At 38.3% G+C, this 16,128-nt stretch overlaps 1 protein-coding gene across 1 annotated transcript; it reads left to right on the top strand.

Moving 5' to 3' along the window:
* The first annotated feature begins 5,116 nt into the window (after positions 1-5,116).
* Positions 5,117-15,727, top strand: NDUFB6 (NADH:ubiquinone oxidoreductase subunit B6). Its single transcript, XM_082694565.1, has 4 exons — positions 5,117-5,430; positions 7,257-7,349; positions 12,041-12,085; positions 15,550-15,727. The coding sequence occupies exons 1-4, from the start codon at positions 5,251-5,253 to the stop codon at positions 15,616-15,618; spliced, it is 387 nt and encodes a 128-aa protein (XP_082550691.1). The 5' UTR covers positions 5,117-5,250; the 3' UTR covers positions 15,619-15,727.
* The last annotated feature ends 401 nt before the right edge of the window (positions 15,728-16,128 follow it).

Below are 16,128 nucleotides of genomic sequence, written 5' to 3'. Positions count from 1 at the left end.
TACTACTTCAAGGCATACATCTTTAAAAACTTTCTATTTGGAAGAACTTCAAGCATATACAAAATAGTATACAAAAGGAGTATAATCCCCCCATTTACTTATTAGACAACACCAACAATACAACTCATTACTAATCTTATTTCCTCCAAACCTTTTTCTTCCCTCTCCAGTTATTTAGAAGTAAATTCCAGGCATTGTACCCTCTCACCCATAAATATTTCAGAGGATATCTCTAAGAGATAAAAACTCCTCTTTAAAAATAAAACCACAATATCATCATGTAAAAAATAACAATTATTCCTTAATTTCATAAAAGATCAAGGTGGTGTTCAAATTTCCCTCATTGTCTCTCATTTTAAAAAGAGCTGATTGTTGGGGTGCCTGGGTGGCTTAGTGGATTAAGCCTCTGTCTTTGGCTCAGGTCATGATCTCAGGGTCCTGGGATCGAGCCCCACATTGGGTTTTCTGCTCAGCAGGGAGCCTGCACTCCCCACTCCGCCTGTCTGTCTGCCTACTTGTGATCTCTATAAAATAAATAAATAAAATCTTTTTTTAAAAAAGGAAAAAAAAAGAAAAAGAGCTGATTATTTTAGTTTTAGGTTTACAGCTGTACTGAGAATAAGGTAAAGAAATCTCTAATAAGAAATCTCTAATAAGAAAATCTCTATTTTCTGCTCTCTCACACATTCGTAGCTTCCTCCATTATCAATATCCCTCACCAAAATAGTGCTTTATTTTATCTATCTATCTATCTATCTATCTATCTATTTTTACCAAGGATAAGCCTACATTGACATACCACAGCACCCAAAGTCCATAGTTTACCTTAGAGTTCAGTCTTGGTGTTGTACATTCAATAGGTCTGGGCAAATGTAGAATAACATATATCCATCATTACAGTATCACACAGAATATTTTCACTGCCCTAAAAACCCTCTGTATTCTGCCCATTCATACACCACTCCTTGCCCCCTGACCTGGCAACCACTGAACTTTTCACTGCCTTCATAGTTTTGGCTTTTCTGGAATGTCATATGGTGTGAGTCATACTGTACTCAGCCTTCTCAGATTGGCTTCTTACTTAATTATATGCATTTAAAGCTCTTTCATGTCTTTTCATTGGTTGGTATCTCATTTCTTTTTAGTGCTGAATAATATTCTGTTGTCTGGATGTACCACAGCTTATTTATTTACCTACAGAAGGACATCTTGGTTGCTTCCAAATTTGGGCAGTTATGAATAAAGCTGCTGTAAATGTTTGTATATGGGTTTTGTGTGGACATAAGCTTTCAACTCCTTTCCTTAAATACCAAGAAATGTGACTGCTGGATCATATAGTAAGAGTATGCTTAGTTTTGTCAGAAACTGCCACAGTCTTCCAAAGTGACTAATGTTTTGCATTCCCATTAACAGTGTATGAGAGTGTCTGTTGCTCCACATTCTCACCAGCATTTGGTGTTGTCAGGATCCCAGATTTTGGACCTTCTAATAGTTGTATAATGGTATCTCATTGTTCCAATTTTTCAATTTCTTTGATGACATACGATGTGGAGCATGTTTTCATATGCTTAGTGGCCATCTGTATATCTTCTTTTTTTAAAGATTTATTTATTTATTTGAGAGACAGCATGAGCAGAGGGAGAGGCAGAGGGAGAAACAAACACCCACTGAGTGGGGACCCTGACCCAGGGCTCCCTCAGGACCCTGAGATCATAACCTGAGCTGAAGGCAGATGCTTATCTGATTGAGCTACCCAGGCACCCCTGTTTATCTGCTTTAGTGAGCTGTCCGTTAATGTCTTTGGCTCATTTGGTACACTGCGTGTTCATTTTCTTACTGTTGAGTTATCATCTCTTTTATCTGTAGGTTCTCTTACTCTCCCTCTCTCATTTTGTCTTTCCCTTCAATATATTTTTGTTCAAGAAACAGTCACTTTTCTACAGTTTAGACAAACGGGTTTTTCTGAATGTATCATTTTGGTGTTGTTTAGGAGTTAGAGGAGTCTGTCCCTGTATTATTTCGTTAAAATGAGTAGTTCAATCTAGAAACTTGATACGATTCAGTTCGATTTTTTGTTTGGCAAGGCTACTTCTCAAGCAGTGAAGCAGTCTTCCACCAAGAGGCGCACATGCTCTCTTTGGGACAGAAGCAGCTTTTTGGTGGGAGTGGGGAGCGGCTTGGTAAGTAGTCTCCATGTCCAAATGTCCAAATGTGGAATTTGTACTCAGGACCCCAAGATTAAGAGGCCCATGCTCTAACCACCGAGACTTCAGCAGCTTTTGATGATCACCGTATTGATTAATTAACAAGCTAATGGTTGCTGAACAGTGACGTTTTGCCTCTGCAATCCCTTCTTTTACTAGGCTTTTATGCTTCTTTGATTAAATTTTCCTTCACCAACTATTTTGTTACTCCAAGATGCAATTTATAGACAGATGCCAGAAAAATGCTTGATTTTTTTTCTCTTCACTTAACAGTTTTCAAAATAATGAGTTGCTTCCCTAACACCATTCCAAATGACCAATGAGTTTTTTTTTTAACTCATTATGAACTCATTTATGTGGATCTATTTTTTTTTTTTAAAGATTTTATTTATTTATGTGAGAGAGTGCATGAGCGGTGGGGAGGGGGAGAGAAAGAGAGAAAAGCAGACTCCCCACCAAGCATGGATCCAGATGCAGGGCTCGATCCTGGGTTGAGATCACCACCCCAGCAGAAGGAAGACTGTCAACCAACTGAGCCACCCAGATGCCCCATGTGCATCTATTTGATATTTTTCATTCCACTGTAGTCATTATACTTATTGATACTTAAATTCTTTTATCTTTGACCAGAGGAAGTCTGTTTAAGTTGGCTCCTGAATCCTTTTTTTTTTTTTTTTTTAAGATTTTATTTATTTATTTATTTGACAGAGAGAGATCACAAGTAGGCAGAGAGGCAGGCAGAGAGAGAGAGAGGAAGCAGGCTCCCTGCTGAGCAGAGAGCCCGATGCGGGACTCGATCCCAGGACCCTGAGATCATGACCTGAGCCGAAAGCAGCGGCTTAACCCACTGAGCCACCCAGGCACCCTCCTGAATCCTTTTGACATGAACCTGTCTTTAGAAATTTCCCTACTTTCTGCTTAGGCAAGATGTTCCTGGTTTCTTTTACATGTATTAATTCAGACCTGGAATTAGCGATTTCTCTATGGCAATGGTTCTCAGAGTGTTATGGGGGAATCCCTGAGAGTCCCTGTGATGCTTTTATGGGGTCTGTGAGGCCAAGATGATTTTCATACTAATACTAAGATGCTACTTTCCCTTCTTAATTTTCAGTCTCTCACAGATGTATATAGTTTCCCAAGGGCTACCAGGTGTATGATATTATGACTGAATGTAGAAGAGGTTTTAAAAATTATGCTGTCATTTATTAGGCCAGACGTTAAAGAGATTAACAAAAATGTAAAAGGATGGCACTCTTCTCATTAAATAATTTTTGTTAATGGATATTTTGTTATTTTAAAATTTATTTTAATGTATAATGTAGTAAACATCAATAGGTATAACCCATATACACAAAAGCTCTTTGGGGCCCTCAATAGCTTTTGAGTTTAAAGAAATTTGAGAAGCAAAATGTTTGAGAACCGCTGTTCCCAGGAGTCCTGACTCCTTTTAATAGAAAATGATATTTAAGTCACAATCTGGGAGCTAGAGATGTTCGTAGTTACTGGATTGGCCATTGTTTGTAGGCCATTTCAATGGGCAGAGCTAAGATAAAATGATAAATATATTTAAAGATAAAATACATCAGGAGTTTTTCAATTACTGAGTTACTCAGTAATTGAAATTACTAAGTAATTGCTCAGTTACTGAGTCTTTCAATTCAAGTTCAGGATTTTAGAGTTAACTCTGAACTCATACAGTTTAACATTTGTATCTCCTTTCCCCCATTGCAAAAATTCCAGCATAAATGTTTATTTTCAGTGTCAGATGAATAATACCACTACCGACAATTACCTAAAACAGTTTGATTGTTTTGAGTTCCTTTGTCATTCTATATAGATGTACAATAATTTGATGTATTAAATTTACTTGAAATGGTATGTTTGGCGGGGGGGGGGGGGGGGGGGGGGGGGTTGGTTATGCCGCCTAGCAGATCAGTTAGATTCATGTGTTCTTACTTTTGATTTTTAGAGGAAATTTTGTAAATTTAATTTTGCTTTATAATAATATGTTTAGCTGGTTCTAGAGTAAATTCTGTTACATAGAATATATCCAGACACCTGGCTTCTTTCCCTGTTTCCCTATCCTATTCCCTTTCTCCCCCAATTGGTAACGTTTTAAATCAAAGCAGTAGTTTTCTTTCTTTTATTTTTAAAATCTAAGCAAACATGTGTATATATATATATATATATATATATATATATATATGTCATATTAATACCACTCTTCTCTTTTTGGATAAAAGGTAGATACTATATGCACTTCTCTCCACTTAGTTTTACACTTAACAATATATCCTACTAGAGATCATTCCATAGTTGTAATACAGAGCACTGCACCATAATTTATTCAGCCAGGCCACTATTGAGGATTTGGGGTCTAATTTCCAGTGTTTTATTGTAAATGGTGCTGCAGTGAATATTCACGCACATTCTTTTCACATTTTTAACATTTTATCTTTTGGATAGAGTCCTCGATGCGGGATTGCTGGGTCAAAGCATGAATGTGTCCAATTCTGTGAGATATTTAGCTACTCCTTTAGCCTCCGCAGTACAGATGAAGGAACAGAGACTGCCCGAGGTCACTTCATCAGTCACTGACACCGCTGGGTTTTAAACCGGGAAGTAAACGTTCCCCACGCTCTCTAGGTCATGGCTTCGAAGCAGAGTACCGAGGTGGGAGAGGGAGGTGAAGAATTTGCATTTGGACATCACGGTCTTGGGATCACGTATCCTTTCCTCCCAGGTCCCAGTACACCACTCGGGCCCTCAGACCTCTCCTCTTTTGTTCTTTCCGTCACTTTCCCCTCCTCCCTCTACTAAAACGCGCCCCCCACCTACCCCCGGCTCGTCGGGGCGGAGGAAGAACGCGCAAACCCAGCGGCTCCGCAGAAATCGCGGGCGGTGCGGGGGCAGGACCGGAGTGACGTCATAACCGCGCGCCGCTCCCAGGCGTCCTCGCAAGGTCGCCTCGGAAGCGGAGAGCGCGACTAAGTGACAAGACCCTGGTCAGGGGCGCTCCGTGGCCTGCCTTGGTACCAGCGGCGACATGTCGGGGTACACGCCGGACGAGAAACTGCGGCTGCAGCAGCTCCAACAGCTGAGAAGGCGATGGCTAAAAGACCAGGAGCTGAGCTCCCGGGAGCCGGTGCTGCCCTCGCAGCGGATGCCGCCTATGGAGAGATTCTGGAATACGTTGTTTCGGGAACAAACCTCCTGGAAGAACGTGGTGAGTGATGATGGGCTTCCTTCCCTCTGATGCACACACCGCGTCGCGACCTCCGGCCTGCTGCTGGACGCCCGCTCATTGTAGCCGCACCAAGGACTGACATCCCTAGGCCCGCAAGTCCCGGTAGTTCCTTGGGGGAGAAGCGGATTCAACGGAGATTTACATTTAGCATGGACGCTCTCTTGTCCCAAGAGAGCTCTGGAGTTCAGGAGCAAGTATGGCTTTGGGAGAGTCATTCCCTTTTGCTGTCAGATATGATGAAAAGGGGGCCAGTCTTTGCTTAGGTTGTACAGACTGACAGAAGGATTCCCTTGAGTGAAAATTCTGTGATTTTAGTGTTTAAGGACACCTGTCTGCTTTTCAAGGTTGAGGTTATAGGGAATGACAGTACACCCAACTACCAGAAGACAGGGGGAGCCCCTAATTGGTCGTGCAGCCCCATGTGATCACCATGAAAGATAGGGTCTTAATTGGTATGCTTAATGAGTTATATTCAAGAGCCACCTTTCTGAACTACCACTATGTTCTTTTAACACAGTTTAATTTAAAAGTGCCGTTTCTGGACTTTGCACTGAAGAAAGCCACTCATTTCAGAGCTATCTTTATTTTCAGGGTTTCTGGACATTTTCTTGAGGTCTTTAAATTACATCCATTTTAATGATGAACACTGTATCTCAGAATTGTTTTCAATAAGTATGACATTGGCTAATGATACTATGAAGTAACACTTACGTACTTTCTGTCCTGCATTTTGCTGAGGGTTTGACATGTGTTACTTTAATTCTTTCCTTCTGTAAGGTAGAACTACTCCTAATCCTTATTTTAATGAGACCTACACAAACTGAGTGAGTTATCCGTGGTCTCAGAGCTAGGAATTGAAGGAGTTCCCACCGAGATCCAAGTGTATCTACTTTCTTACTGTAATGCCAAGTCTTGTGCAAATTTTTCTGAGCAAGTGTTCTTAGACACTTATTTAGGGTGGTAAACCCTAAAGAGGGTTTCAACCCTCTTCTCACCTTTTGTATCCTTGACATTACTTGTTTTTAGCAGCTGCTGGTTGAAAGTTGACCCAGACATCAGCCAATGATGTAAGGAAGTAAATACTTTAGTCTGTTTTTCCTTACTTTGAGTTAGTTTTTCTTCCATAATCATATGTACTATAACACCTGGAATCTAGTTTATCCCTGGAAAGATAGATGTGTTTCAGTCAAATTGGCTGCCACGGAAAAAGTTCCGTTTTCAGTTTTATTTTGCCTTTCTCTTTTAAAATAGTGTGCCTGAAAGCATCTCAAAGAGACCTTGGTACACCCCTATCCCAGTATGTAAAACATTCTTTTTCAAGCTTTGGTGTGCTCAAGGTCATCTGCCTTACACCTAGAATGGTGCAAGTGACATTGATTGTGGGTATCCGAAATTGATAAATTAGGGGGTTGACTATACCTGAAAAATTCTGTAGGTTTGATTACTCTAAGTTGATTAAAATTATTCTTTCATTACTTATGTTATGTTTATCTTTAGTAAACCTATAATAAGGATGTTTTTAGAAGTCTTTACAATATTTATATCTATCTATGAAAATCTTACTGTAGCTTTGCTAAATGTTACTTGTCTTAAGCCTTGTTTACTGTGAAGTCTGTAGGTATCCCCTAGCAGGTCCTATGTTTAATGAAAATATTTGAATGGGTGAGGTTAGTTACAGACTATAAGGAAGTATGTAGCATGTAGATATTTTAAAATAATCATGACATTATTATACCATTGATGCTTTTTTCTGCCACAGACATTAAAAAATGGGATATTTGTATGTATGTTTCTTTTCCCTCCAGATTTATAAGGCGTACCGACACAGTGTCTTTGCTTTTACTCATGTACTTATACCTGCCTGGATTATTCATTATTATATTAAATATCATGTGAATGTAAGTATGTTTAAAGTATGTATTTTTCAGAATTTACTTTTAATATTGTACAGAATTATTTCCTATGCTGGCATAATTTATGCTGCTTTACTTAGTGGAAATAATCTTCCTCTTATAACTGGTTTTGAACTGCTTTAAATAAAGTAGTTAAGTAAAAGGTTTAATGAAACTTAAGTAAGTATGGTTTTTCAAAAAATTAATCTTTATATTAGTTGATTACAACTTGAAATGCATTTTCTCATAAAAACAATGTTTAAATAATCAGAATGAAGCTGACCCAATAATACTAACATAAACTCGGGGTTCTAAATAAGAAGGGAGCAAAGATAAAAGATAAATTCAAATTAGTGGTCTTTGTCATCATCCCATTTCCCTTTCCTTCATTATGTCTGATTTTTTTACCATTTTCTTTCTTTAGAATCCAGGATGTCCCAAAGCTTGAACTTTGTGATGGAAAGATCTCGCATGGGGTGATTGAGCTGAGGCAGTTGCCATATTTTAAAGCCAAGGGATAGTCTGGTATAGGCATTGGATTCAAGGCACTATGAGGAAGGAGTGTGTTTCAGGGAATGGTATAGAAAGGAGAGCAGTGGTGGCTGCCTGGCATGGAATGTCATGACCCAAACAGATTGAAGAGGGCATTCTGGTACCCAGTGAGGATATTAGGTCTCAGGGAGAGGGGGAACTTGGGGTGAGGTTGGGGTTGGTGAATAAACCTGTTTGGAGAGCAGCAATGGTAGTAACCTGGGGTAGGATATTGGAACCTGAGGAAGGGGAGGAGAACATCTTCAAGAAGGGTGGTTTGGGGCAGTGGTGAAGGTGGCAGTCTACATTACAGAAGATATCAGGACCTGAATGACGTGAAGTTATTTATACTGGTGTGGGATGGTAGTGACAGGAGATTGTTTACATATAGGAAGTTTGATCAAATAAGTACATGTATTGATGATAACAGACCGAGAATTCTCATTGTCAGAAAAGGGAATTCCACATGGACTGGAGAACCCTGTGGTACTGGAATGGAATTGGAATTTGGTATGAACATATGGTTTTTAATATGTACTGATATAGAATTCTTTATAGGTGTAAATGTGGATAGTCTAGGTCTGACCACTGACAGGCCTGGGAGCAGTGCCACTGTATGGTAATTAGCATATCTAGCAGCCTGGTCTTATCCAATTCTCCACCGAAAGGATCCAGAACTCCTTTTAAAATTCTGATTGCTGACATCATTCTTGTTCTTCACTAAGCAGATTATGTTCGTTCATCAGTATATTATATAGAGTGCCTAGTATGTCATCTTCCTTTATTGCTCTGGAAAGAATAGGCAAGATAAAATTCCTGGAGTTTGTAGAAAGTTGGAAGATGGGTATGATGTGGGTAAGAGTATGGAGGAGAAAAGTTATTCCAGCTAGGAGGAAAGATAAGGAGTCAGTAATGTGCATATCATATCTACCCAAGACTGAGGAAGTGTCTAGAATAGCATGTCTGTTGGCTCAATGGGCCAGGACCATTTAATGGAAGATCTTGAAGGCTAGGCAGAGAAGGTTGATGCTTATCTGGTAGACAATGGGATCCATTTTTCAGTAGGTGAGTGAGTTGATGAAAGTAGTATATTTAGGAAAACGTTAAAAAATTCATATAATAAGGGTAATTGGAGGGAGGAAAGTACTGACATCAGGTAAATCAGCTACAGGCTATTGTACTGTAGTAGATGTTAGTTGATGAGAATCTTGTTAGGGTGAAGATGGCAGAAATGGAAAGGAAAATTGAAGCCAAAAGACATTATTTAAGGAAGTCATAGCTCAAGTTGGGGATGAAACCAAAAGTACTTATGACTCTAAAATTTCTAGCCTTGGAAGTTATAAATAGGGTTTTGCAATGGGGTAAATTTGTGTAGTAGCATGTGTTGTTAATACGTTTTGGGGATGTCCAAGTGGACATGGCCTGTCTTATGTGTTAAAAACATGAAATTAGTGGAGGCTAGTAGGAATTAGAATTGTAGTTCAGTGTTTTCACTTCATAAACCACCAGAAAATTTTCCCAAAACCGTTAAAAGAGGCTAACAATTTATATGTCTAAGGGTTAGAATATAGTTTGTTTCTCTTATTGATGGGCTTAAACAAAATTTTATATTTATATCCAAGCCACAGGCCATTTCATATCATCATGTCTGTTATTTTTTACTCTCTTAACATGCAAGACTCTAGAGAAAAATATGTTTCTGCTTTCTGTCTGCAAGTATTTTTTAACATCCAAGACTGGTTTTTACGTGCAGAAGAACTGTTCACAGTTACCTGGAATATAAATTAAAATTCATTTTGTTAGTTTCAAATTTAGAAATCTCCTTTTTTTCCTAATTCTTTATATTCAGTTTTAAAATTCTTTTAAACTACTTAAACATCTAGTAAAATATGAACGATCTCCTTTGTTCTTATTGTCTTTGGGTTATTTCAGGTTGAACTCTCCTAAAACAATTCCACTTACAAACATAATCATATTCTTTTATGTTTTAAGCTGCATTTATACATTTTATATTTACATGTTAATTTTTATTTTTAAGTATTTATAGGGCAAATTAATGACCCTAAGAAGCAAAATCTTTTTAAACTTATAGTCACAAACCTAAATCAATTATGCTTTGTAACCAGAACCCTAAAACTAATCTCTTAGAACCTCTCATAGCCAGATTGATTACCTTAAACATTACAAATGCTCTAAATAACAGAATATATGGATTATACCTGTGTTTTAAGAACTTAATTAAATTTGACATTTATTTATTTATTCTGTAGTTTTAATCTTTGTTATATCTGTATTTAACTGAATTTTTCTAGGCAGATTCAATAAGCTGCAGTTACTGGTTTGACAATTCAAGACTTTAATATAGTTGCTTATCTGAGGGAGTCATACTTCCAGATGATTTTTTGCTAAGCCACAGATGGATGTAATTAAAGGTTTTGTGTCAGTAGAGGTCCCAAGGCCTCTTCCTTACCTTGTTTTTTCTCTGGATTCGGGTAGGTCTGCATCCTCTTTTTTTTTTTTTTTTTTTTTTAAGATTTTATTTATTTGTCAGAGAGAGAGAGAGAGAGCGTGCGCAAGCGAGCGCGTGCACAAGCAGACAGAGTGGCAGGCAGAGGCAGAGAGAGAAGCAGGCTCCCTGCCAAGTAAGGAGCCTGATGCGGGACTCAATCCCAGGACCCTGGGATCATGACCTGCGCGGTGCCACTGCTTAGTGCCACTAAGGCAGTAGCTTAACCTACTGAGCCACCCAGGCATCCCGGTCTGCATCCTCATTACTATTGCAGCCAGTTTGCTTCAGCTAACACCTTTCCTGACTAATTAAATTTTGTGTTCTCTCTAAGGACATTTCAGTGTCTTCTTGTTACTGGCCCCAGTACTTAAGAGACAGTTTAATGTATTTACATTGTATTCTGACTTTATCTCCTGCTTTTGGCTCCAGTTTGAGTCTTACATTATGCCAGTCATATTTTAATAAAATTTTATTCATGTGGTATCTTGTGCATATGTATATGCTTAATAAATACATTTATGTAACAAACATTTTTAGCACCTCTTGTGTGCAAAGCACTGTTCTAACACAGGGATATAGAAGTAAGCAAAGCAGATTGAGTCTCTGCCCTCATGAAGTGTGTATTTTAGTCTTGGAGACTGGTAATAAATAGAGAGACATATAATGATGTTACAGGAAATGATAATCTATGGAAGGAAAACGAAACAGGGTAAAAGACTAGGTCTCTCTGGGGAAGTGCTGTTTGAAGAGACACATAAATAAAATGATGATACAGATCAGGCAGATACCTAGAAGAGCATTTCAGGTAGAGGAGTCATTACATATGAGGCATAAGCAGGCCCAACTGATTAGACTAATAGTAAAGGAACACTGTGGCTACAATACAGAGAGAGAAAGAGAGATCAGAGAGGTGGCCAAGGGCTGAATTGTATAGGGCTTTAGAGATCACAGCAAGAACTTTGGCCTTTGCTTTACGAGTTATGAAACTTTGAGCAGAGAGTGATCCAGCTGGGGTGGCTCAGTTGGTTGAGCAAGTGCCTTCGGCTCAGGACATGATCGTGGAGTCTGGGGATGGAGTCCTGCATCCAGCTCCCTGCTCAGTGATGCGGTGAGGGGGGCGGGGCAGTGTCTGCTCCTCCCTCTGACCTTCCCCCTCTCGTGCTTGTTCTCTTTTTCTCTCAAATAAATAAATAAAACCTTTTAAAAAAAAAGTCACTTCTGCTGTTGTGGATAATAGAGTAAGAAGGCATGGGTGGGTGGCGGACACTAATACAGGTAAAACAAAAATGCCAGAGGCTTGAACAAGGGTAGTAGTTACTAGGTGGTGAGAAAGTTGGATTCATGATAAAATCTCAAGACAGAACCAAAGGGATCTGCTGAGGAATCAAGGTTTTTGGTCTTTGCTAACTAGGAGAAAAAAGTGCCATTTGCTACAATAGGGAACCATCTGGGGCTGGAGGGATGTTTTAAGTTGGACCTGATTAAGTTTGAGATGAGTAGTAGAGAGAGCCAAGTAAAGATCTTGAGTGAACAGTTAAATGTTATGAGTTGAATTTGGTGAAAGTTTGGAGCTTAAGTTAAAAACTTGGGATATGTTGTATTTTATTTTAGAAGAAACTCTCAAACCATAATTAATAGAGCATTACTTTTATTGCAGACAAAACCATATGGTGTTGTTGAAAGGAAGCCCAGGATATTCCCAGTAAGTCTTAATATGTCTGATTTTTCTTTTATTAGTTTTCTCTCTCCTTTATGTCCCTAAGTGATCATTAAAGTGCTCCTTTCTTCTCATTGTCATTTTAAGTACCTGATTTGTATATTCTTATTAAAAAAAAAAAAAGAAAGAAATACTGTGAGGCAGCAGCTATAGTTGAAAATGGGAGGTGAGCATATTTCTTTTGAAGCCGGGTGTAAAACTTGATGACCTTTGTAGTCCTGAAGTGAATTGAAGATACCAAGTTTTTCACTGGTTCCCCTGTTTTCATGTAGGGTTAAGGACTTAGGGCACTAGCCTGAGCAGACACTTGAGCATAGTAACAGCGACTGAATTCCTCTGTTATTAATTCCAAACTGTCATTTCTTATGGCAGTTTGACCTTAACCAGTCCATCTGTGAATTCAAAATCTGTTAATGTATACTTTAAGTTTTGTGATGTAACTATGTAGGCTATTATCCTAATTTAAAATTGGGTCTTTAAAGCATTAAAGGATTACTTAGTTATCAGTTGGTATTTTTACTGGTTTTGCAAGGTTATTATTTAAGCATAGCAAAATGCATATTAAGTTCTTGTTCTTTTTCTAGTCTTAGATAATGAACTACCAATCAATCTCTAAGTTCTATAATTTTAAAAAACAGAACTCTGTTGGTTCTTGCGTCAATCAAATGACATCGTCACAGTAATCCATACTTGTCTGCAACAGAAGGGAACTTAAGGGTGAACCACCAAAATTAACTAACCCTTTGGTTGAAACTTAGCTTTAAGAAACAGGATATTTCTTCTGTATTTTGTGTATAATAACGGTGTGTGTGTGTCAGGGTTTGGGTAGTCCCAAAATAAGAAATTATCTTAACTGGTTTCACTAGTTGGGTAATTTATTTAATCTTCCATTTACATATTTATTTTTATCACTTTTTTTTTTTTTTTTTTTTTTTTTTTTTTTTTTGCCATTGCTGTTCAAAGGGAAAGAAGGGTGAGGCTCTTTAGAGGACCACAATGATTCTATGGCATTTTGCCTAGTTCTGGGTTTTTTTTGTTTGTTTGTTTCATTTTGTTTTTTGCCACTATGGTTCTGTTTCTGTGCCATTGACCCTTTAAGAAACTTCCCCTGTGTGGACATGAAGAATGCTCATTTGTATACTTACTAGAATAGGATAGATAGTAACAAACCCCAGACCTCAGCGGCTTAACAAAACAAAGGTCTGTTTCTTAGTTGACATCATAGACTGATATGCATCAGGTGTTTTCCACAGTCTTATAGTTACACCATCTGGAATATGAGTCTTCTAAAGATCATGTTAAGGGAAAGAGAGGGATGGACATCTCAGAAGGATTTTAAGGTCTAAGCTTGGAACTAGCTTACATCACTTCTCTTCAGATCCTGTTGGCCAGAACTCATTGTCATTGTCCCACGTATCTATATGCTTTATTATATTTCCCAGTCTACCATGCCTGGAGTCTGTGCCACAGTCCATCCTTCTAATTACCAAATAGCTCTTTGCTTTCTTCTCCCCACACATATAACATCGTTCCTTCCCTAGGGAGAAATTCCAGAGTCCCATACCTTCACTGCAACCAGCCCCAAATGTAGGACCTCCAGATACTGTACAGTTTGTACAGGTTTAGATGTGACTTCCCGTGGGATCTTAGCATCAGTGAACTAAGGCCAGTTAACTATATGCCTTGTCTCCCGCACACCACTCCCAAACACACCTATTGCTCAGTGGTAGAATTCAGTTATTAGTTCTTGGCAATTCTTAAATCCCAGTGCTCAAATATAAAGATTCCTAACCCCCGCATGCAGTATGTTATTTGAATGGGCACTGATTTTGTTTTCTGGAATGCCTTTGTTCCTTGTTCTTCCTGGCCCCTGGGTCCGTCATGGGATTTTTATTTATTTTTTTTTTTCTTTTCCATTTTCAACCTAGACCACGTTTTAAAATGGGTACTAGGAAGCATGCCCTTTTTAGGGTTGTATAGCATTTAAAATTTGCCTCCTCCTCATAGGGTGAGTGCCAGAGCTTGTTTTAAGCTCAAACATTCACAGGCTTTTGTTGCCTATATGTTTGGTTTCTTTGACCATCTAGTTTCCGCAACAGTTGGTAGTTATGGAAAGAAAAATACTTGATGGGGGTCTGTTTGCTTCTAGTCAGTCCCATATGCATCTGTTTTGTGTAGTTACCATGTTCTCTCATTTCTTTGTGCTCAACTGCCTCTGTAACTACATGGAAGACATTTGAAAAACTGGTTCAAGATCGGTCTGATCTTTGCCATGGGACAGAGTCCCTCTGTTTTAGTTTTATTGGGCTTCTGTGTCTGAGGTTCTTTTCATTGTTAACTCAGTATTTAGAGAACCAGAAGCAACCTGATTTTCAATATTGCAAGGTCCTGAATTTCTTTATTCTTTCCATTTTTATTTCTCCTTTTAAATCAGCATCTTCTGCCTGAACTTATTTTTCTTAAAGTACATTCCCAAGGCAGCAAGTCAAGGATAACTAACTTTTTTCAGCTACTTCTCCTAGAACCTCAATGCATTAGACACTCTGCTTCCAAGACACAGCTGCCCCATCTTTTAGCCTCCAGTGCCAGTATCCTTGTCTCCACTGTTAAGCCAGTGCCATTGGTTCTATTTTTATTACAGCAGCATTAGTACCACTTTAGAGTACTAATTGCTCTGTTAGGGTAATGCAAATTGAGTAACAAATTACCCCCAAATGGCTTAAACATAATAAGTTTATTTCTTCATCAGATAACAGTCCTGAACACTACCAGGGTCAGGAATGGCAAGTGTAGGGATGGGGATAATTCTGCTCTACCCAGTCATTCATGGACTGTTAGGCTTACAAAATCTGCTCTCTTAAACAAAAAGCTGAAACTAAAGCTAAGTAATTTGCCTAAAATAATACAGCTTCTTAGTGAAGGTTCTAGGATTCTCCCCTCTTATTTCTGGCTCCAAAGTCCATGCCCTTTCTACAGCACACATTGTATCTACGTTTGAAAAGATAACCTGAATCAGCTACCCAAAGTTTGTATTCTGTCCCTCACATCAGAGCCAAGTGGTAAACATGATTGCCTAACACATTCAGTTGCTAGGAATACATTACCTCCTTATATTGGAATGAAGATGTCTCCCTGTAACTTCTTTTTAGGGCTTTTCTTATTTCTTGGGGCCATGCAAAATAAACATTATCTCTTTATCACTTTATAAAGACCATTTTCATGCCCTTTCTGGACATTTTGTTTGAATGAAACTTCCCCCTTATACTTCCTTTATGTAAACCTTAAGATTCTGAATATTGCTCGTCTTTAGACAGCTTCTACTTTGTCTAAGTCTCTTTCAGAATGTCAATGCCAGAACTGAACTAGATTTTCCATGTGAGATCTGATCAAGTGGAACTATCATCTTTGCAGACAAAGATTTTTCTACTAATGCATCTTTGTTTTTTTAGGGTGATACAATTCTGGAGACTGGAGAAGTAATTCCGCCAATGAAAGAATTTCCTGATCAACATCATTGAAGATTACTTTAAAATTTCAAAGGCATATAAAGCCAAGTTTGTTGCTGTATAAGTGTATTTACTGAAAATATTTTCTGGAAAAGTAACTTTAATAAAGTTTACTCTGAGATACGTGTTGTCCGTTTCTTCACAAATATCGTACAATTTGCAACTCTTTGAATTATTTAACAGTAAGTAAAAATTGGATAAGCTTTAAAAGATGAGTGATCACCTTTTCTTGGCCATTCTCAACTTGAAAAACAGGATAGAAAAGTAGTCACATGATAGATTTTTTTTTCTTATGCAGTACTTAATCTGATCTTGTGTTAAGGTATGTAACAGAACAAAATGTTGCAATAAAGAATTATAAAAGAACCAGCAATTCCACACACTGTTTTAGAGAAGACTGAGGCATTTTAAGAGGTTACTTAGGAACTCTAGGTTGAAAAGCACGTCATTCCATCTATGAATCTGTACTCACAAGCGGTCTGATCTAGCTTGATTTGTTTTATATAAGAATGTGGAAGACAA

Source organism: Mustela nivalis (assembly GCF_964662115.1).
Source record: "Mustela nivalis genome assembly, chromosome: 13".
Taxonomy (NCBI): domain Eukaryota; kingdom Metazoa; phylum Chordata; class Mammalia; order Carnivora; family Mustelidae; genus Mustela; species Mustela nivalis.
Note: the sequence above shows the minus strand (reverse complement) of the source record. Positions and strands in the feature narration are given on the sequence as shown.

Bases quoted from the DNA above. Each gene is read 5' to 3' on its own strand.
- NDUFB6 (XM_082694565.1), top strand. From the start codon at position 5,251: ATGTCGGGGTACACGCCGGACGAGAAACTGCGGCTGCAGCAGCTCCAA. The intron at 5,431-7,256 runs GTGAGTGATGAT...TTTTCCCTCCAG, and splicing joins AAACCTCCTGGAAGAACGTG to ATTTATAAGGCGTACCGACA. The intron at 7,350-12,040 runs GTAAGTATGTTT...CTTTTATTGCAG, and splicing joins ATATTAAATATCATGTGAAT to ACAAAACCATATGGTGTTGT.